The 22,516-nt window shown below is 43.5% G+C and overlaps 1 protein-coding gene across 1 annotated transcript in view; it reads left to right on the forward strand.

The window, feature by feature from the left end:
• Window positions 1-22,516, forward strand: part of SORCS3 (sortilin related VPS10 domain containing receptor 3) — a 597,388-nt gene that overhangs the window by 166,537 nt on the left and 408,335 nt on the right. The window contains exon 2 of the mRNA XM_047826472.1: window positions 11,675-11,742. Coding sequence (XP_047682428.1) covers window positions 11,675-11,742 — 68 coding nt within the window. The remainder of the gene's footprint in view (window positions 1-11,674; window positions 11,743-22,516) is intronic.

Below are 22,516 nucleotides of genomic sequence, written 5' to 3' on the forward strand. Positions count from 1 at the left end.
CAGCCTCCTCCTCAGCGGGTGCTGGTGGTGGTTGGATGGAAGGTGTTACGGGCACATAGAAAGATATGAACTCAGACTCCTAGTTACTGGTATACCTTGAGCTAATTAACTCTAGTTCTGGTGAGCTATCATCATGGGATATAGACACTGGCAGGGAATTCTGGGGTCATTTGGCCCCACCCCTGTTAGGGGGCTGCAAGCTACCTAAATCATTTCCAAGAGATGACTCTCCCTCTCATTTTCAAAGTCCCTTAGGGAATGAGAGTGAATGGATTTTTAATTAATTTTTAATGGCTCGTTATACAAAGTAAGAACAACCCCCTACTATTCAAGAGCCATTTTTCATAAGCTCCTTGTTTCAACAATACTGTATTTCCATTTCCTACATCTGTCTCTTACCTTATTCAGCAACCAAATTCTGCACAGTACTTTCTTAACAATAGCTCTGCTTTAAATAGGGGTGACTAATGCTTATTAATTTTTGTATCTCATATGCCTTGCTTGGATCAAGAAGGAATAGATAAACCTGTGTTGGGCCCTGACTGGACAGTTTCCTCATTTGGACAGTGGGGATAATGATATCTGCTTTTCACTGTGGTTATTTCCATTATATGTGTAATGCACATAAAGCATCAAACATGGTGCTAGACACTTAGTAGGTGCTCAGTATATATTAGTGTCCCACCTCTGCTTTTTCTGTATTTGTTCAGTTCTGGTCTAAGCTACTCTACTTGATCAGGTCATGCTTTTGTCTATAGATCTAGTGTTTTCATTAACCTACATCCCATCAGATATAGGGATATACCTTTGTCTTTTCTAGAAGTATCTAGAGAATAACAACCCTCTAATACTTAATATGGTCATATTTAGAAGATTGTTTTCACTGTCTTCCCTTCTTGCCCTTGTGTCCCCTTTCTCTTATCCTCTCGTGGAAATTCATGAAGTTCTCTCCTAAACCACCTTGGGTTCTCACTTCTGGAGAGAATTGGCAGACTAGTTTATCTAAGGAAAAGACACATTTGAAGGAGTTTACAAAATACTCCAGAAGAAGAGGGCTGGAAATTTCCATTTTCCTCCCATCTCTTAAGATCTTCACTTATAGCTCTCATCCTTTCTGAGAACATTGATTACCCCGGTCCAGACTCATCTTCTCCTCCTTTGAACACCTATGGCAACACTTTCTATTCAAGAATGTGTGTATTTCTGTTGGTTACAGGCACCATGTCAAGGAAGAGCATAAAATACTCATAGTATAATGAGAAAAGCAGGGTCTCTATCTTGAAGGTACACATAGCCTAATGGTGGATATGCATATGCAAGTAGATAATTATAATATAATCTGGTGAATAGCATAATTGGATGTATGTGCAACAAGTTAGGGGAACATGGATTAAAAGAGAATCCATTCTGTCTCAGAGGACAAGTGAGACATCAGAGTGTTGATGACGTTTGAGCTGGGCCTTGAGGAATGAGGAGGAGATCAGCAGGTGGAAAATGGGGGAAGGACTTTCAAGGAGAGGAGAGAGCTTTTGAAAAAGTGTGGGATCCTGGAACAGGGAAGAAATAGGTATTCCAGTGTCTAGAATTTAGATATCATTTGGGAAAGTGGCTCTAGAAGAGGGTTAAAATGTCTAGAGGGGCCAAATTGAGAAAGACCTTTCATGCCATGTTGAGGAATTTGGATTTGATTTTAAAGACAGTATGAAGCCAGGAGAGATTTTTTGGCAGTAGGTAATGGGATTTGGCCTGTGCTGTAGAAGGGTCATTCTGGTGTAATGGTAGAAGAGGGTTGAAGATCAGAAATTAAGTAAACTCGTTATTTTGAAGGCCTCTGTAGTCATCCATTAGCTAAATCCATTGGTCTGTTCTTAATCTTCCTTGTACATGAACTGTCAGCAGCATTTCACACAGCTGATCCCTCCTCCTCTTTGAAGCACTTTCTTTACTTGGCTTCCAGCACACATGCTTTCCTGGGTTTCCTATGATCTCACAGACTCTTCTATGTCAGTGAGGGTCTCTGACTCTAATATTTCTAAGAGAAGACCGGAATTGAATGCAGGAATTGTTTACAAGGCTGGAGGAGTGAGGAACAGAAAAGGCAAAGTTGCCCAAAGATTGGTAACTATAGAAACCTTTTCAGGCCTCTGCATAGGAGGAGAAGAAACAGTGCAAGAAGCTGAGGATCTCTCCTACCTAGATTCCTACTGTGTGTGCCGGGCTTCTCATGCAGGGGACCCAGAAGTCTGTGCTTCCTGTCACTGAGGTCCACCGTCACTGCTGTTGTTCCCGCCAGCTCTGTTGCTGCTGTTGTTTTGTGACTTCAAAACACAAGTGGGAAGAGTAGCTTTTTTCTTTCCTACTGGTCCCTACTGGTCCCTACTGGCATACTGCCTCCTGCATTGGGTCAGACTGGAAGGCAGATAATGTGAGAGTCTTAGAAATACAATTCTCAGGGTCCTGATTACCTGCAATACATAGACAGGAAAGAGAACTTGGAGTAAACAGACAGCACAACCCCTCTCTCTGGCTACTGTGAGCATCCATTTCCATCCCCAATTCATAAATAACTCCTTCTTTTCCTGTACGTTCAGTGATAGTGTGAGAAGCTGAAAATAGCTGGGTATTAGTTTCTGCTTCCAGTTCAACAGAACAAGAGTTTTGTCTTTTTTTTTTTTTTTTTTTTTTTTTTGACAATTCCCTCTTTAGGAACCAAGAGTTCTCTCTCAACAGAGCCAAAATGTATGGGGACATGAAGCAGATACTGTGAAATGGCTTATTGGGGACAATAATGAGAGGACCACTACCTCTTTTGCCCCTTGATTCTCAGACCATTGTATTTTGACCATATGTTGGTCAAATGCACTTTATGGAAGACAGTGCCACAACCTCACAGTGTTGACTCCCAGCTAGTGTTGTCATTGAATCTTTGAAAATCCATTCAACCATTGTATCAGGCCAGCTGCTTCTGGGTGATTAAGTTTGTGGTAAGCCCAGTGAATTCCATGGATATGCCCATTACTGCACTTCATTTGCTGTGAAATGAGTTTCTTTGTTGGAAGTAATGTTGTGTGGGATACCATGACAGTGAATAAGGGGTTCTGAAATGGAAAGATTTTGACTCTAGCATAAGCACTGCAGGTAGGGAGAGCAATCACAATGAGAAGAAATTGCTCCCTGTATGTGATGGGGGCGGGGGTGGGGCGCGGTGGTGCAATGTGATCAAACTGTCACCAGGTGCCATAGTGAGGCTCAACATTGGTTTCTGATGTTGGCAGGTCGGGAATGTAGCAGTGATAATATGCACAACAGCCTTGGTGAAAGGAAGTCCATGTGAAGCCTAGGCAAAGTCTCCATCTCTGTCATAGCAGTGACCACAGAGGACCCCCCAGAGCAAACTGGGGGGGCTCTGGGGAATTGGGCTTACTGGCCTCAACCGAAGGCCATCTTGTTCATTTGATTACTGAGGTTCTTCCTTGTAGTAAATACCATTTGGTGAGCATTCACACAGGACATACATATCCACTGTGGCAATTTTGAGAGGACTTTCTCACTCCCCTGACCTCTAGATGCTGGAACACCTCAGCTCTCAATCCTCATATCTTTACTCCATCTTCACACTCTGTCTCTTGGTGATCTAATCTAGTCTTGTGTCTTTAAATACCATCTAATTAGAGACAATTCCCAAATGGATATTTCTGTCCTAGATTCTCTTCCCTCAACTCCAGACTCATTTATCCAGCTCACTATTGGACTTGTTCATTTGAATTCTCTTAGGTATCTCAAACTTCATGTTCAAAGCTAATTTCTAATTTTTCCTCCATACCTCCTTCATCTATAGTCTTCATCTCATAAACCAGCAACTCTGCCTCCAGTTGCTTAGTCCTGAACTCTGAGGGTCATCCTCAACTGTTCTCTTTCATTCACACTCCATATCCAGTTTGCCTGACACTACCTTCAAAATACATAAACATTATGTCCCTTTTCCTGTGCACTGCTGTTGCTCTGCTGTAACACATACCATGTTTCACCTGGATGATTACAACAGGATCCTAATTCACTTTTGTGTCCTTACTGCCTTTCTCAACACAGCAGCCAGAGTAATCCTGTTAAAAGTAAACTTCTCTATTAAAATCCTCAGCAGCTCCCCATCTCACTCACTCACTCACTCCGCATCTCACTGGAGTCCTTACAACAGTTCACAAGTTCCAGAAAGATCTGAGTCTCCGAATATCTCCCTGACTTCATCTCCCCCTACTTTTCACACCAGCTTCATTGGTCTCCTTGCTCTCCCTTGAATATGCCAGGGACACTCCTGCCTCAGGATCTTTGTATTCACTGCTCCTCTGCCTATAATGTTGCTTACCCAGATAACCCCATGACTTCATCTCACCTCATTCAGGGTTTTGCAGGAGTGTCCATTTTTCATAGAAGATGTACCTGGGCTCCTTCATTGTCTCCTTTTCCTTAATTCCACCCCCGCCCCCATAGCACTCACCATCATCTAACTATGTCATTTACTTACTTACTTACTTACTTACTTGCTTATTTATCTTCCCTGCCAGAATGTCAGCTTCATGAGGGCAAAGAAACTGCTGTATTATTTTCAGTGCTGAATCCAGATTACTTGGCAAACAGGAAGCGTTCCTTACATATTTGTAGTTAATGAATGAAAAAAATTATGAGAACCTGTAATTGTGTGATACAGTGGACTACAGTGTATTTCAAAGACTCTGTGTTTGCCTTGATTTGTGTGGGACAAGGAAGGAATCAAGGATCATGCTAAGGTTCAGCCGTGAGCCACAGAGTTGATGAGATGCCCTTATAAAAAGCAGGAAAGGGGATAAAAGCTTTGTGAAAATCTGTGCATTGTACATGACAAGTTGCTATAGTTTGTACTATTTCCTTGTCCTCTTAACTAGATTGTAAAATCATAGCAGGCAGGGAGCACTGTTCATGTCACTCTGAATTTGGCACACACCTACCACAGTTCAAGATGCCCAGTTGGTGCCCAGACATCCTTGTATTGGGGATCTGTTGGGCTTTGGGTTGTAAATGTTCAGTTTCTGTTCCTTGGTGAGGGGATCTCCCTGAGGTGTGAGAAGGACCCTGGGATTCAGACTCTGCTGGAACTGGAAAATGCAGCCTTATAGGCTGTCCCAGAGGGGTAGCATCTTTGTCGTGTGACAGTTATCAACCATTTCTGGTAAAGAAAGCTGCGGTCCTTATTCCAACTGGCTAGAAACAAAGAACTATCAAGTAGGGGCAGGAATGAAGTGGTAGCCTGTGAGTGGGATGTGCAGAGGACCCTGTGGATTTAAAGGCACCAAGATTTCAGGAAGGTTTAATGAACTAAATTAATTTTCCTTCAGAGTAAAATTTTACAGGCATGAAAGGCCCTCCCTTCACTGAATGTGCTCACGGGCGAGAGCGTCGCAGTGATTTATGAATTTGCAGATTATGCATTATCCTTTCAGAGGACAGGAATCCCCCCCGGGGTTCCTGCCTTCTTTCTGAAGCTGAGTGGGGGGAGCCAGGTGAATGCACTGACTCTGATCTGCAGCCTCCTGTACTGAAGTTGGGGTTGAGAATGGATGAGTTTGTTAGGAGGAGCTTAGCATAAACTCTAGAATCTGAATTCCCCTCCCCCAGCCCCCGACCAAATGAAAATCATTTGGAACCCTTATCTCCTGAAGAATAATTATCATACTAATAACGCCCATTTCCCTAGTACAGTTTATAAAGCAGGTCAGCTTTCCTTATTTGATTTGAATCAACAACGCTGTGAGGTTGGCAGGGGCAAGTGTATCATTATCCCCATTTAAGGAAATTGGAGCAGATTCTGAAAACATAAATAAGTTGCTCAGGCTCACACAGTAGCATATGGTGAGACTGGGTTTTGAGGCAGCCCTCTGGTTGCAAGTGTTCCGTTATTTCCATGCTGCCATGCAAGCCCTGTCCAGGAGGCAGACGGCTGGATCCAATGGGTAAGTGACTCTAGAGACAGGCACATTTAGAAGGGTTCTCAGGTAGGATACCGATGGAGACTTCTTTCCAGTTCTGCATTGTGGGTACCTCCTCTCACATAGGAAGTGGGTAGGAAGAGGATAGAAAGCTCCCTTGTCCTCACATATCACTTTCTCTAACTCTGCCAGAGACTTGGACTCCTTAGTTCAAATGCATAATCCTGGAGGCAGCAGGTTGAGGAGGACTATCCCTTTCATGAGGACAGCCACCATTTCTCTTTTGATCACTTCACCAAGAAGCTTATGCTGTGCGTAACATAAGTCAAGAACAGACGAATGAAAGAGAAGAGGGGACATGTGAAATAAAGACACTAGTTACTGGCTCCGAGTGTGTGTAAAGAGTAGGCACAGGGATGGCTTGGACATCTGGGGGCATTAGAAGATACTAGATGCCTGGGGCCAATAAAATTGGTGGTGGATGGTCAACAAAGACAGCAGCAACTGATTTCGTAAGAGGCTAGTCCTGCCCTTTATTGTCACTTACTATATAAGTCCCTTATTTTAATATAGTCTCTTAATATATGAATTATTTATTATATAATGTATGCATTATATATGTCTCCTGTTATAATTAATCCTCTGATATATTACTTATTAGATATTTATGTATACATTACATATAGACACATAATAAGTCTCTTGGTAAATATGGTCCCTCCTTGTTATCGCCCTCTTCACTCATAAAACTTTTTATCTACCCATAGTTGGCCATAGGTTGGGCTTCCTCTGTCTTTCCTGCATGATCCCATTGTCCTTTGTGCCTTCTTTCCCAACTTGACATGGCCTATGTCTCTGAGTGGCTCATGTACACATGACATTGCATTCAACACATGACTGCTCTTGCCCCTAATGGCCCGTGCCACTCTACCTCCATACCTTTTCTTGTTACTGGAATGGCTTCCTCCCCTACCCTCCTTTTTTTCTATCGATCTCAGTTCAATTAAAAAAAAAGAAAAAAAGTGAATGAGCTCCATTTTAGTTTATGCATATTCTTAGCATACTTTAAGTCCCAGTTCATGTAATCTTTCCTTCATGGAGACCTTTCTGATCACACTCTATGGACTTAATTGCTTCTTCTTTTCAACTCTTATAGCACATTATCTGTACCTCTCAAATACATTTATCATCTCATCTCTTCTTTTATTGTTCTGCATCCATAATTCACTTGTAGTGCCTGCCAAGTGTCAGGTGATGTGCTGTGCATTGAGGATGCAGAATTGAATGAGACCTGATTTCTAACCTCAAAGAGGCCACAATCTAACAGACTAGTCAGACATATGGAAAAGTCATACTGACCCAATGTGATAGAAGCTATAAGAGATAAATGACCACAGTATAATTCCAGAGATGTCAGATACCAATTTAAGGGTGTGTGTGTGTTCGTGTGTGTGTGTGTGTGTGTGTACATATATAGCTTATATTAAGAGAGAAATGCTATTTACTCATGAATTATTCCAATGTATTTTCACATTTTAGGCAGCAATCCTGCTGCCTGGGGGTCTCTCAGCAGTTTGTCTCTCAGTAAACCTGGGTCTCTCAGCAGTTTGTCTGGGTCTTTTCTCCTTCCATAACTCTGTTTCCTATTTCCTTCTCCAAGAACAAAGAAAACAAAAGTTCCCTTCATCCTTGGGCCTTGAACTCTGGATCTCTCCCTGAGTCCCAGAGTTTAGCTGGTGCCTTCCCAATTCACCTAAGAGGAGCCCAGTAAGTATCTGTGAACTTCAGGAGAGAATGTGCAACTCCTTGAGGGCCAGGGTGTGCTTTTCTCCTCTCTGTGTGCCTGCTTCTTGTCTTGCACACAACTGGCTCACATAAACACTTGCTGCCTGGAGTAGCATCACATTAGAGCAGAGTGAGCACAGTGTGTCATATAGCCAGGGGTGGAAGCATTGGTTCTGTCTCCTGCTAGTTGTGTGCCTGGGGTGGGGGTACAATTAGCTTAGCGCTTGGGATTCAGTTTTCTCATCTGTAAAATGGGGATATTATATTACACTTGCTTAGTCTCAATAATTTTTTGTGAGGATTGAGAAGCACTCCATGTAGTGTTTATTGCCTGGTAAGGGTTCAGTTAACGTTTACTCTCTGCTTTTCCTTTGCTGAATTTGACTGCCAGCCCTCATCTGGGGGTGTCTTCTGAAGACGAGTCAAGTCAGGCTTTGCTGTGGATCCAGGATTAGCCCTTTAGCCTTCCCGCACCCCATATCCCATCCGCTGGTGATTCCTGAGGCACACTCGCATTTTCTCTTTCTGATCTGAGTCCTTGCCTCGTGGTCTGGGGCTTAGTGGCTTTATTGCATCTGCTTTCAGTTTTCTTCCCTAATTCCCTCCTCTCTGGTGGCCTTTGGAAGGCTCTGAGTGGTGAGAGAAGCCAGGGATGGGCAGGCCTTGTTTCCCTCTTGGTTTTGTTTGCTTGGCACAGAGTATCTCAAGGCTAAAGGTTACATTATCATCTCTTCATCGCTCTATTACTGCCCTTCTGTGCTGGCACCAGGGGAGTGGAAGCTTCCAGCCCCTAATTCACCCCTTTCCTCTGGGAAATGCAGGGGTGATTTTGCGGAGGCATTTTCCTCATACGTCTCTTTCTGCATGCTTTCTGAAGTTCAGCTACATTTAAAGGACGGGATGCTTTTCTAGGTTAGGATCTCAGCACGGTGCAAGGGCGGTGTCACTGCAGCAACAGTGTTGGGAGAGGAATCATAGTGGGATGGAGTCTTTCCCAAGTGTAGTTCTCCAGTTACCACAGGAAGATTTCCGGGCCCCACTCAGGACCCACCAAGTCAAACCTGCTGGGAGTGGGACCTTAGAATCTGCATTTAAAAGGCTTTCTGGTGACTGTTAGCTCCAGCTGTACTCATGGCATGGAAGAACAGTGCCCTGGGCACTTGGTCAAGGTCACACATTATTGAGACTTTAACCAGTCCCTTCCTTTCTCTGTGCATCAGTTTCCCCATCTGTACAGTGAGGGAAAGAGACTAGATTAATACCATTCCCATCTGAAGACTATGATTCATCACCAAAACACCATTATCTTCTATTGACTCAAAATGATTATTTTTAGGAACCTTTGACATGTTGAGCTTGCCTGTTAGGGAGACAGAAGTACAAAATACGAACCCTGCCTCAATCTAGCTGGGAACGCAAATCCTGTGACATCCAGAAGGTAACAGGATAGTGTTTGACTAAGTGCCAAGTTATGTAATTCCATTTTAAGTGCGATAGGACTTGAGAAGAGGGATAACTCTGATGGCTGGTATGGTCCTAGGAGGCTGCCTAGAGAAGGTGGGCTTCAAGTTATTTCTTGAACAACAGGCAGGCAGGTGCAGGTGGTAATAAAAGGCTGAGGCAAAGTTGATACAACATAGCATGGAAGAAAGAAAGCAGAGGTGTGAGAACAGGTTTGGCTTATTTGCAGAGCCTTGAGAAACTTGGATTGCTAAAGCAGAAGACAGCGTCTTGAGAATGGGGGAAAAGTGGTTGGAGGAGTGTGTGTAGTAAGTGTGTGTGGGTAGTGCATATGTGTGTGTGTAGTGTGTTACATACCAGGCTAAGGAGTCACGTTCATCCTGAGGCAGAGGGAACCAGGACACTGATAGAATGAGAACAGCTCTGGGCTCTTTCCAGGGCTTTCCAGACCCAGTTGTTTGTTAGAAGCTCTCTATTGGTTAAGTGGAACTCTTACCCCCTACACTTCTTTCTTCTCTCTGTGTGGACTTTGCACTTTTTGGAGGTTTTTTGATGTCCCTGAAGGCTTGATATTGGGAGAAAATGAAATGACCTAATTTGCTCCTGCAGAGCTCTGGATGGGTGTTCTGACCTATTTCTAGAAAAGCATAGTTTTGAGTTTGTTTCTCCAGAATTTGGGATGGCCAGCGCATAGCCAACCCCTGTTTTTTACATAGTGACTGTGGGAACGACTTTGTAGATGAGAGAGGATAAAAGAAAGGGGAGGTGAAGTCTGTTGTGCAGGTTATCCAGCAAACAGGATTATTGGTGCATTCCTAGGCATTTGGTTGGGGAAGGTGGGAATAAATCCCTTGTTTTCATCAGCCCCTGAATTTAACAAATGAGGAAAACTCCATGAATGGGAGAGGCAAGAACCACTGAGTGGCTGTGGGGAGCAGTTCTCTGCAATGGATATACACTCCTTACTGTTGTGCTATGTCAATAGGACAGGTAGCTTGGTAGATTTTACTGTTGTGCAAATAGCCATGTCATTGATATTTTTCTTGGCTTGGCTGTTTCTTGCCCATTCACCACTCTCCATCAAAGAATGCACGCTTGGGAAGAGCCCTTCCATTGTGGCCCTGCAGAGAAGTTGAACATCCCAAACCAACTTTGCCATGGACTCTCTCTGACCTATAATGGGTCACATCCTTGCCTCTAATTTTTTCTTAGTTTACATAAAAGTAATGGAAATGGTGCGGACAGACCTCATGGGGTTTTGGATGTTAGTAAATCTCAAAGTGAGTGTTCTGTTGTCAGTGAGATGCCATAAAAATGTTCAATATAATGGCTGATTATTTTTCTTTAATCTTAAATAGATACCTAGAATGGGAAAGTCCCATCTTGGTAGCAGAAATTCATTATCTTGGAAAGAGTTTAATGGCTGCTGTGCAAATGAACTGGAGGAAGTTAAATCGTGGAATGGGAAGGAACTGAAAAAAGTGAAATGAGTTGTGCATTAAATTTAGATAAACACAATTATGTGTAACTGGATTATCACGTGTGCAGGCAGGCACTGTATATTAGGCACCTGTGTTTTGATTAAAATCGATTCAGGTGCATGCACTTGGCATCCTTGTGATTCGGAGTTGTGCCTAAGCCACTGTCCAGGCACACAGTGGGCAGGCAGGGAAACGTCTGATATCCAGGTCCCCAGCTGGAGAAGTTTAAAGGGCCGAGGACCAGACCGGCCCAAGACCATTTCAGGAAACTGCTAACTCTATTAGAGAAAGCTCCAGCTCTCTTTCATGTACAGCTTCCTTTTGGGTTTCTGAATTTCAGCTGATGTCAGGAAAGTGGTCCCAGAGTCCAGTGGAGTCCAATGACCTGCTTCTTACTCCATGATGAGGACAGATGCCAAATGGTAGATGGCAGATGGCATCAGGGGATGTTGGGGACTGGGCCTGCCTGCCATTCAAGTAGATGTGGCTGCTGAGGCGCTAGTAATGGAAACACAGAATCTCTTTGAACCCATCTGTAGATGGAGAGAATTAGGCTCGGTTGCTTCTTACCATTGGGTCCAAGTCTGTAAGTCAGAGTCATCTCCAGATCAAAAGCAAGCCCATCGTCTGATCTCTGGGTGGCTGTACGAGTGATCAGAACCAGCCGGGCAGCACCTCACCTTGAAGGAGGACAGATGTAGAGAAACCACTGTCGATACCCAGTTAATTCCTGTTGGCATGTTTTACTTCAAATGCAAAGCATCGTCAGGATTAAAATAAATGCTACCAGTTACAGGAATGCATTAAATTAATAATTGTTTTCCCTTGCTTGATCCTATAATACCCCTCCACTCAACGGATAAATACTAAACCCTCCTCTGGGTGATTTGAGATGCACTGTATGTTGTTACACAAACTAAAGTAAGCTTGCTTTTTTTCCTCCCCTTTTGTTCCTCTTCTCTGCCCTCCTCCCCATCCCCATCACAGGTTATACTTATCCTGACGAAGCTGTACGACTTCAACCTGGGGAGCGTGACTGAGAGCTCACTCTGGAGGTAAGTGGATTAGAGGTTCTTAACAAGCTTCTGTGGCTTGGCTCACTTGAAGAATGCCAGCCACGCGGCTGGGGGGCACATTTTGGAAGAGGCAGGAAGCAATCCTCCTCGTGGAGGAGCCCCTTAGCCCCCCAGGTGGAATGGACAGCCCCACCTGTGAACTCCTGTAGCACTCTGCTTATCTCTCTGGGGGCCTGTCACAGCCCTGCCTGCTTGGCACCATTGTTGCTTCTGCGTTCCTGCGCTGTCTCGTTCTGCTTGAGGGACACACGTCTGGTTAGAGAGATCAGGGGAGCATGCCTGGAATGAGAAGAGCCGTGGGTCAGGGAGTCTGCTGAGGGGAGAGTCTTGCCTTGGGCGTGAGTCTTGGCCCAAGGACCATTTCCGGCTCTGTGCATCTGTGAGATGCTGTGGTTCTTACCTGTCCTTGTGGGAATAGATACACGTGGGGATCAGGTCCAGATGGGGACCTTCATAGGCTTCTTGATACATATATTTTAGTATATTCACTATACATATTTATAAATGCTTACTGTATATTAATGTCTGTATATTTAATAAACATTTACTATATATTTAATAAATTTAATATACATTAAAATATATATTGGTAATACATATATTTTAATATATATCGAAATATGTATTTTATGGCTGCAATGGCATAAAGATAAGTGTGTTAATATAGTATATGGAAACTTTTTTCAGCCTCAAAGTTCATTTTTTGTTTGGACTTTAAAAGAAATGAAACATGTTTGTGGATCCTTAAAAGTATGGTAAGCCCTGGGCACTGTGCCCATTGTGCCTGCTGGATAAGCCCGCTCTGAGGGGACGCGGGTCACGGGACAGAGAGAAGGATGCGGGTGGTTAGATCAGGGAGAGCTTGACTGAAGCAGAGGCCTGAGGACTTTATCTGCACCGGGCGCTTTGGCGCCCGGCTCTACACAGCACATGTGCACACTGCGGGCAGTGACAGGGCAACAGCAAATTCCATCAGTCGCTCTGAGTCAGCACTTCAGGCTCTGGGAAGGCTGTGTTGTCTGTCCCGTTTGCTTTGTCATTTGTAAACACTGGGGAGGGGGCACTGTCACAAAAGGCTCTTCGCTGGGCTGCGTCATCATCCCAGACCTCTGTCCTGGGGGTTTCCCGGGGTCTTGGAGCAGAAGTGGTCTGGGGCATGAATATCTGTGTGCCTTGCTTCTTCTTCATCCGACCTGTTTGTTTGCAGAGGACTGGCCAGAGTTTGTTTCCCAGCAAGGGGGAACAGTCACAGCATCTATTAAATATTTAGGGGTTAATTGCTCATATTGACTCAGGCCTGCCTCCATTCGCCCAGGATGTCCACAACCTAACTTTGCTGCTCAGTGAAAATTGGCAGAGATATAAGAAAGCACTGTTTCTCTAATAGATGAGAGCATGCCTATTTCCGCTCACACAGGACTCCCGGGGAAGTAGAGCCTCAGAAAACTTCCTCTCAGGCCCAATCGCAGTGATACTATGGTGATACCTGAAGCCTGACTCACGCGCTGTCTTCAGAGGGCAAATAATAAAAACAAGCCAGAGGATCCTGCCCTTACAATGGGAGAAGCTCTACCTGGCAGCCCATATTTCAAGAAAGGTTTGGCTAGGTCTAGGGGTGGGCCAGGCACAGCCAGGGGCCCATGCCCAGGCCCAGGCCATGCTTACTGCTAGAGGCCCTTAAGTAATGAAGTGTGTGGCCTGTGGTCATAAGAGCCAGTATATTCACTGGTGTGTACCAGAGACCATAGGCAGCCTAAGGGCACCCTGATGTGCACTGGCCAGGATTCAGATCCCACCTCACCCACCCAAAGAGCTCTGTAACTTTTTAACCTCTTTGTATCAGTTTTCTGGGGCTGCTGTGACACCGTACCACTAACTGCCTGGTCTAAAGGGGCAGAAATGTACTCTCTCTCAGTTCTGGAATGTGGAAGTCTGAAATCAAGGTGTCTGTAGGGCCGCACTCCCTCTGAAGGCTCTAGAGAGAATCCTTCCAGCCTTGGCGGCTGCTGGCATTCCTTGTAGCTAAGGCTATGGTCCTCCTTCTCTGCCTACATCATCTCCTTGGCCCACTCCTCTCCTGTCCCTTATAAGGAAGGTTGCCATTGGAGTTAGGCCCCAGGATAATCCAGCACGATCTCATCTTGAGATCCTTAAATGCATCTGGAAAGATCCTTTTTTTGTCAAACAAGCTCCGTGACAGGTTCTGGGGGTAAGGATGTTGAACATATTTTTCTGGGTGGTCACCATTCAGCGCATCTCTCTTTCCCTGGATGTGAGTTGGAGATAGTACAGAAACCCCTTTGCTGCAACCACATTGTTCTTGCCTTCCCTGAGACACATCACCTTGTCCCCTCCACGGCCCTTACCCCCGCCGCCTTTTTCTGCTCCTCTCCAAGGGGGGCGGGCAGTACCTCTGTTCCTTACCCTCTCAGTTCCTCTAATCAGGGAGGCCTTTCTCCAGGACTTCACATTCCATCACTCAACTTGCATTTTCCTCCTTAGTACTTACCCCCATCTGGCATGCTAAATATTCTACTTATTGAATGATTTATTGTCTGCCTATAACCACTAACATCTAAGCTTGTAGAGAGAGACTTTTTTCCATTTTAATTCAGGGCTATACTCTCTGCACCTAGGACAGTATCTGGCACATAGGAGATACTTAATAAATGTTTGCTCAATGAATTAGTGGATGATTTGCAAGGACTAAATGAAATAATAAATGTAAAAACCCTTAAGAGTGGCTCACACGTAGAAAGTGTTCACTTAATTGTAATGATTGATTATTATAACCCTCTGTGTTTGTATAGTGTTCATCCCATTATTGACTTTGTTTATAAGGATCCAATGATGTCGGGGTCCGTGTGATGCAAATTATAGGGCACCAAGGGGATATATTCTGTGATATGGATGAATTAGCAGAGATCTTCAGGGGATTAGGGAGGGGAGAAGAGTGATTTAGATGGTTGTTCCTTGTGCTGATTAGAGGGAATTGAAGTATCGGTTTCTAGCAACAAGAGGATGTTCCTCTGTAGACAGGATTCTATGAGCTGGGGGTTGGACTGATGGGTGGGATGTGACTTGGCAAGTGAGAAGTGGAAAAACATCCTTACTACAAGGGAAAAGGGCAGGTAAGCCTGAGCTGCAGGAGAAAAGGGAGCCAAGCAGCAGGAAGAGAGAGCAGCTGGTCTTGGACCAGGGAGGGAACGTTTGGGTGGGTCTCTTCATGTTCACAGAAGGGGCCAAACCAAAGAGTGTTACATTAAGCATGGTTTGCAGATAACAGATTCATATGGTGTGACCTTATAAGGATTTGGAATGCTGGCAGATATTGTAGGCTTTCCCTCTGGATAATTGTTACATATGAATGCGTTTTTGTGCTCTGTTTCCAAGGGTTCGTGGGTCTGATAAAGCCCTGCTTAGCAACCCCTGCATAGAGCTAGAGAGAGAAAAGGGTCTGTTTCTATCCTTCGGGGGGAATTTTCCAATGTGCTGGGGCCTCACAGCATTTCTTCAAACCTTGCATTGTCTTTCCTGCTCATCCCCTAGAGATCTGTGTCTCCCATCCTCTTTTCTGTCCCGATAATGATGATGTATTTTGCAGTTAGAGCCTAGAGCACTGTGATCTTCCTTACTAACACAGTGTGCAGAGAAAAAGAAACTAAATTAAACACGCACCCTTTCAGTTTTGTGATTTGGCCCAGCATGCTTAACCAAGTTGAAATTGAATGTAGGGGATTCTTCTTCAATTTTCTATACAGCAGAGGAGCCTGGAGCAGTAGCTGTCATGGCAAGATGACACTCCCTGCCAGGTTACAGTGGGATATAATTATTCGCCTCACCGGATTAATAATTCAGAGGTCATCTACTTCTAAATAGACAAAAGACTGTTGAAAAGCATTCAATAGGGTAGGGGTATCTTAAGCCCTCACGACATTCTTTCTGAAACTCCTCGGTGCTGTTATTCTAGGGGGAGGGTCAAATTTTTTCTCTACCAATGCAAGAATGGCTGTATATTAATAACTGGTTATTAGCACAACCATCTGTTTGTATCCTTTAGTCAATGGACATTTTCCATAGAGAATTCATGCTTATAGACTTAAGGAGGTTGGGGACTGATATTTTTTTTAAAGACCCAGGGCTTCACTTTCGGAGTGTTTTCAGTCCATAATGTGTCAAATCTGGAGGTTGCCCATCAGTCAAGAGTGATGCTGGCCCCCAGTACTGTTAGATTTGATAGAAGCCTGACACAAAAAAGGAGAGATAAGTTAAGATCTAAAGGCTGAGCATTAGTTGATCTGTTTCCTGCTCATCGATGTAATTAAGAATAGAAGCTCGGAGACTGGTGGCCTGGGTTCAAGTCCACACTCCTCCACTTAGCCACGGAGTGACTTTGAACAAGTTTCTTCACCTCTCTGTGCCTCCATTTCCTTACTGTACAATGAGCATTATACGGGTGCCCACCTCATAGTGTGGTTATGATGTTTCACTGAAATACAATGTGTGAACTGCCTAGCATAGTGCCTGGTATACAGTGACCACCCGTGGAAAACGCTCAGGGAGGGTTGGTAATCCTATGGAATCTGGTAATTGATCTGCTTCTTGGTGCCGGCTCCTCTTCCTGACAACAGCGTGAGACACGTTGTGCCCTTAGAAAAGCAACCAGGTTGCTCAGCCGTTTTTCCTAGGGCCCAGAGAGCAGAGAGAGGAGTCCCTGGGTAAGGTGTTTGTGGAGCATACCACCTCCTGGGCTCATCCTCCTGGGAAGCTTCCCTGCCCCTCCTCCCCGAGTGGGGTGCCCCTGTTCTGCTCACCACTGGCACCACTTACACTGTGTTGTGATTTGTTTCCAGCCTGTGAGCTTCCCAAGAGCAGGGACCATGTGCCTTTCATGTTTCTGGATCTATAACACATAGCACTTGGGCTACACTAAAGAAGGTCTTGGAGAGCTGAACTGAAGTACCAGTGGCCCCGAATCGGTTGCAGCATCAGCCTTGCCTTGGCCTGTCGCTTTCCTTGTATTGAGTTGTCTCATCCTCCTGCCACTGGGGAATCCAGTGACTTTTCATCCGGTTTGCAAGCTGTTGGCTGGACCATTTATTTCCTCCCCTAATTGTTCTGTCAGTGACCTTTCTGGGGGATGCTGTATTTTTTTTAATATAAAATGGAGACCTTTGGATTTATTAATTTTTTGTTTGCCAAGAAAACCCTGATAATAATTGCTAAGACTTCCCAGAAGTTATTAGTTTACAAATTTTAATGACACTCATGATTTATTTATGTGTTTCCCTCCCTCTGCAGCTGCTCACCCCAATTCCTTAGTGGAATTGCTGCTGAATCTGAGTGAATTAATGGAAACAAAACTGCAGATTGGAATGACATTTTTTTTGTTAGGCTGTTAATTAAAAACTTCCCGTCCTATTCGCTAGGCTCTTCATATGTGAAGTCCCGAAGGCTGGGCTGATGATACAGGCTGTGAAATCCTCTCCCTAGAACTGGGGCCTCCTTCTATTTGCTTTCAGTAGTAATAAATCTGGTGAAAGCTCCTGAATGGGTCACAGAGCATTCAATTGAACAGATATTAATTGAGCATCAATTATATAAGCAGCCCTGTGCTCATTGCTGGGGGATGCAGGATAATTATGTCATGCTTGTTATCCTCGAGGAATGTTTCGTTTTGTTGAGAGGTAAGATTAATGTACTAGGAACCAACATCAGGCATATGCACGAATAATATGTATATACAAAATACAGTGCATTCTGCAAGAAGTTGCCCTGCTATAGAAATACTTATATTTTTATTACCACCCATCTCATTCTATAAAGGATGCAAAATAATTCTAGGAAGGACTTAGAGAAGTGATCAATATGGCAACTATTTTTTGTTTTGCTGTTTAATATAAAACATTTATTTCTCTTTTAGGGTGTGAAACTCTTAATAGGAAAGCCTCTCTCCCGTACCATTGGTTCCCATGGTTCTCGGAAACACCGGGTAATTGGTGGGATTGAATATGAGTAGTGGATAAGGAGTCGGTCCTGGATTCAGACTGCCTGGATGTGAATCCCAGCTCTACTGCTTATTAGTTATACCACCTTGAGCAATGTTTTAATTTCTCTCAGCCTCATTTACATACCAATATAATGGGATGACAGTAAGACCTGTCTTGTGAGAGCTTTGTGAGAAGTCACTGAGATGGTACATGTAATGCAAAATGCCTGTAATCTAGTCATTACTTAATATAAACAGTAACATCTGTTGATAGGTCCACATCTGCCTAGCTCAGCAGCTTCCACCTGGTTCCACATGACAGTTGTGCTGGTAACTTTAGGAGGGCAGGGTGCAGAGCACATCTAGAATCCTAAGCACATAAAGCCTGGACATGATACACTTCTTTTGAGAGAACACTGTGGAGTCTTCCTCTTTGCATACTAATCTGTGCTTAGCAAAAGGGCAAGGTGAATATATTTCTTGGTTTTTCTACACCAGATGCTGATAATGATTTGGAGTATAGGATACAAACCACAATCTGATTTAAGTTCCCCTAACATAGTGTTGAGTTAACTCATCTGTTACTGGTTATTTTCTTTTTAATGCAACCATAAGGGAATCTAAGCACATTGAAGAGGTTTGTTACCATCCAAGTACTTAACATGGAAGTCAGAGTGGGATCATGCATGTTTTTCAAATTTGGCATATCCTCACAATTTCTTGTGGAATATGCTAAAAATCTAAATTCCTGGTCCTACCCAAGAGATTTCAATTTAGTAAGGCTGAGGATTACTCCGGATGTATAATTTTCGAAGTGCCCTAGTGGCCTCTTAACGTCATGTGGGACCAGGAACCTGTGATCTAGGAGAAAGCCTGGTTCTGGCCCATCTCAGTTACCAGTAAATTGGATTAGTCTTTACCATCCTTCTGCTTCCTCATAAACAAAGGTATGAGGTGAAATGATCTCTCAAGTCTCTTTCAACTCCCAAGTCCACAGATTATTCCACCTTGGGAAATCAAACAAGAAGCCCACACAGTGGGATTTATGATGCGCAACAGATAACGCCCTCACTCCCGAGCATAGCCACCTTCCTTAAAAAATCAGGTATTGTTAACAACATATACACAACCCTGCTGACATGCCATGCCGCTCACTGATGGATAGTGGCCAGTTGGCAGGTATTAGCTAGAACACCTCTCCAAACTACTTAATTTAAATTCATTAAACGAAGGGAGCATCACTCAACTTGTGAAAGTCTTTGTTCCAAAAAACAGAATGAGAAAGGGGTTTGCCCTAAATATTGAGCCCTCAAATATCTTACTTTGTTAGAGAATAGAGAAATGAGAATACTGGAGAATGGGGTCTGGATTGCAGATTTGTTGTTTTCCTATTTATTATGGGAAAGAGGGGTTCTTTTTATGGCCTAGTCTTTTTGTCTTCCATGAGGCAGGACCCAGACATGTATAAATCTTGATTTTTGTCCAGTGGCTGAGAGAATGTAACACTTTTGTATGGATCATGTCTGTTGATTGTTGTTTTATGTTGTTTTCGCTTTCATCCAAATGCAGTGCCATTTTATCGCAATCATAAATAACCTCACCATTTGGAGAAGGGGTGTGAAATTCTGCCCATCCCTTTCCCCAGCCTGTGCTCCCTCTCATTTTCCCAGCAGGAGATTCATTAGCTTTCTAATGAAGTTAATAAGTAAACAGGATCAGACAGTCCCTTCTAAAATAACATTTATAAATGGATGCATTTCCCTACTCTCTAAGGTAAGCCATAATTTATTTCCCTGCCAGATGTCCACGTGTGTAACACTATGATAGGTGGATCCTTGGAATTTGGTTTAAAACCCAAGGGGAAAAAAAAAGAGGAAAATTTTCAACTCACATAGAGCCTATCTATTACCAAGTTTATAGGAGAGTGGATTTTTACCAACCCTATTCCTGCTTATGTATATACAACGCCTATAAAGATAAGGTAGTCAAGCTTTCATGGTTACTTTCTCATCATTTGGTGGTCAATTACTTTATTGGACGTCCACCGTAAATGTCTTTAGGAGGCCTCTGGCAGCTTCCCCACAAAGACCACTGCCCTCGATATTATTTGGGAAGCAATAAACTGGTAAAAAGACATGTTCTGTTTTCTCCTTCACATGTCTGTGAGGTTTCTTTTCAAGAATTGTTGAACTTACAAAGGGGGCATTTCACACCTTGCTGTCTAAATGCTTTGAACCCAAATTAGAGCTAAAGTTAAGTCTTAAAATGCAATACGTAGATAGGGTTTATCTTTAAAAGCTCCCCCTTTCAGTGGTACTTATCTCTTAAACTGGTATACTATTTGTAGTCACTGCCCACATGAATGCCTGGCACGTCTCCTGTTTCTGGGAGGAATGTGAAGCCTGTGCATTGAACATTCCATTTTACGGATGGATGAACTAAGGTCCCGAATGGGTTGGTGCTCACTGATTCAGATCTGGGACCCAAATATAGGTCTCTCCATTCTCAGTAACCCCCTACTCTTGCTGTTACATTAGTAATCACTCTTTCCTGGCCTTTCTAGCTCAGCCACCATTCATATTTCATAAGAGATCTATAGCCATGGGGTTGCACTGGGGACTAGGAATGGGTTTCTTGGATGTTTGTCTAAGTGATTTTCAATTCTGGTGGATCATGAAAATCACCTGGGAAATATAAGACAAGCCAGTCTCCTGGGCCTCATTCCAAACCTATTGAGCCAGTTTCTGGGGGTGAAGATCTAGTTGTTTATAGTTTTAAGTTTATTTATTTTGAGAGAGAGGAAGAAAAAAATGAGAGTGGAGGAGGGGCAGAGAGAGAGAATCCCAAGCAGGCTTTGCACTGTCAACACAGAGCCAGATGCAGGGCTTGAACCCACAAACCGTGAGATCATGACCTGAACTGAAACCAAGAGTCAGATGCTTAACCGACTGAACCACCCCGGCTCCCCAAGTTGTTTATAGTGTTTAAAGAGCTCCCCTCTTGATTCTGATATAACTGTCGACCTAAGAGAGGTCATGGCCATCTTTACTTCTGAAAAGTGCATAAAAACTTGTTGTGGGGAATTCCCCCTTAGCATAGCACCTTTCCCTTGTATCTATTATCCTTATGTCTGGTTTACAATGAGAAGCACAGTCATTCATGCCCTCATCTTTATAAATGACAACCATAAAGGTTAATAATTGGAATGAGCTCTGGCACTTACTAATTAGCTCACATTCTGTCAGCATCAAACTTGTTTAATTGGCAATTAACATTGATTTTAGAGAGTGGTACCACAAGAGAATGGTTACAAGGTGCTGCTGTCTGTGGAGTTGTGCTTGAGATGAACCCTGTGAGGCTGAGTTGGCAGCTGGGAATCCAGGTTCCCTGGGGGTTTGGAAGGGCCAACAAATGGGAAATAGTTTCCAGGTGATTTTGGAAGGCTTTCTATTCATAATACTTGGTTGCAAGCAATAGAAGTAATCACTAATTTAGGCGAGATGTAGGATTTGTTGGAAGGATACTGGGATCACTCAGAGTTTGGAGGAACAGGTAACAGGAAGACTCCAGGAAGGACCAAAATCCTAGGCCTCTCTCGGGACCATGGTATGTCATGACTCTATTCTCTGCATCTCCAGGGACCACAGCATCTGAATGTCATGGTTCTACTCTCTAGTGAGCTGCCATAATATGACAACAACCTTCTCCGTGATTTAAATTCCCAATAGAGAATTGGAAGGCCCCCTTGAGTCAAGCAGGCAAGACTTTATGTTTGGGGGTGAGAAATTTGGGGGCTTTCTTATTCATTCCTGTGCATAGGGAGACTGGGACCACTAGAAAAAAAAACTAGGGAAGAGTTTTGGGAATACTAGACCAATAACCTTCAAGGGTATCAAATGTTTTCTGAGGTATTCTAATATAAAGGAGACTTAAAATACACTACATTTTAAAGAGCATCCCTTCACTTGTACTATTAATTTAAAAGACTAATTTAGAATGTGTTAGGGAATGTCTAGGAGCTTTACTTGTAAAGATACCACTTACAACAACCTTGCAAGGATCTTATTCCATTTTGGTAGAGATGAATCTGAGGTTTTTATAATCAGCAAGTAATGGAGATTAAGTTTGGCCTCACCCCTGTAAAACAAAAATACATGCTTGTCTGACTTTGTCATACTGCCTCCCCAAATAATTTTCAGTTCGGGGTCTAGTTAGTGAGCACCTTCTCAGTTTTGGATGCTGCATTGCCATATCTATTCTCCTGAACTTTAGACAACGTACCATAGTCCCAATAGTCTCCATAAATGATGGCATTGGGATTAATTAGACATGTTGCCAAAAATTCTCAATTTTTGGCATACCTCCTTCCCACCACCTCACCCAGAGATGCAGCAGGTAAAATGCTCGTAATCATCTGCAAATTCTCACTCATTCCGTTTATGGTTGTTGAGTACAGAGTGTTCTATGGGATGAGTGTGACATTTGTGATCATACACACTTTCAATTGAAATTTTTGTGAGACAAATGAAGATACACATACAGCTTTAAGAAATGATACAGATTGAGCTTGTGTACTCTCTACCCAGTCTCTCTAATGGTAATATTTTATCAAACTATAATATCACAACAGTGCATTGACATTGATACAATCATCAATCTTACACAAATTTATTGTTCTCATTCGTGTGTGTGTGTGTGTGTGTGTGTGTGTGTGTGTGTAGGTTTGTCTATCCACCACTGCAGTGAAGATACTGAACAGTTGCA

Source organism: Prionailurus viverrinus, chromosome D2 (genome assembly GCF_022837055.1).
Source record: "Prionailurus viverrinus isolate Anna chromosome D2, UM_Priviv_1.0, whole genome shotgun sequence".
Lineage (NCBI taxonomy): Eukaryota > Metazoa > Chordata > Mammalia > Carnivora > Felidae > Prionailurus > Prionailurus viverrinus.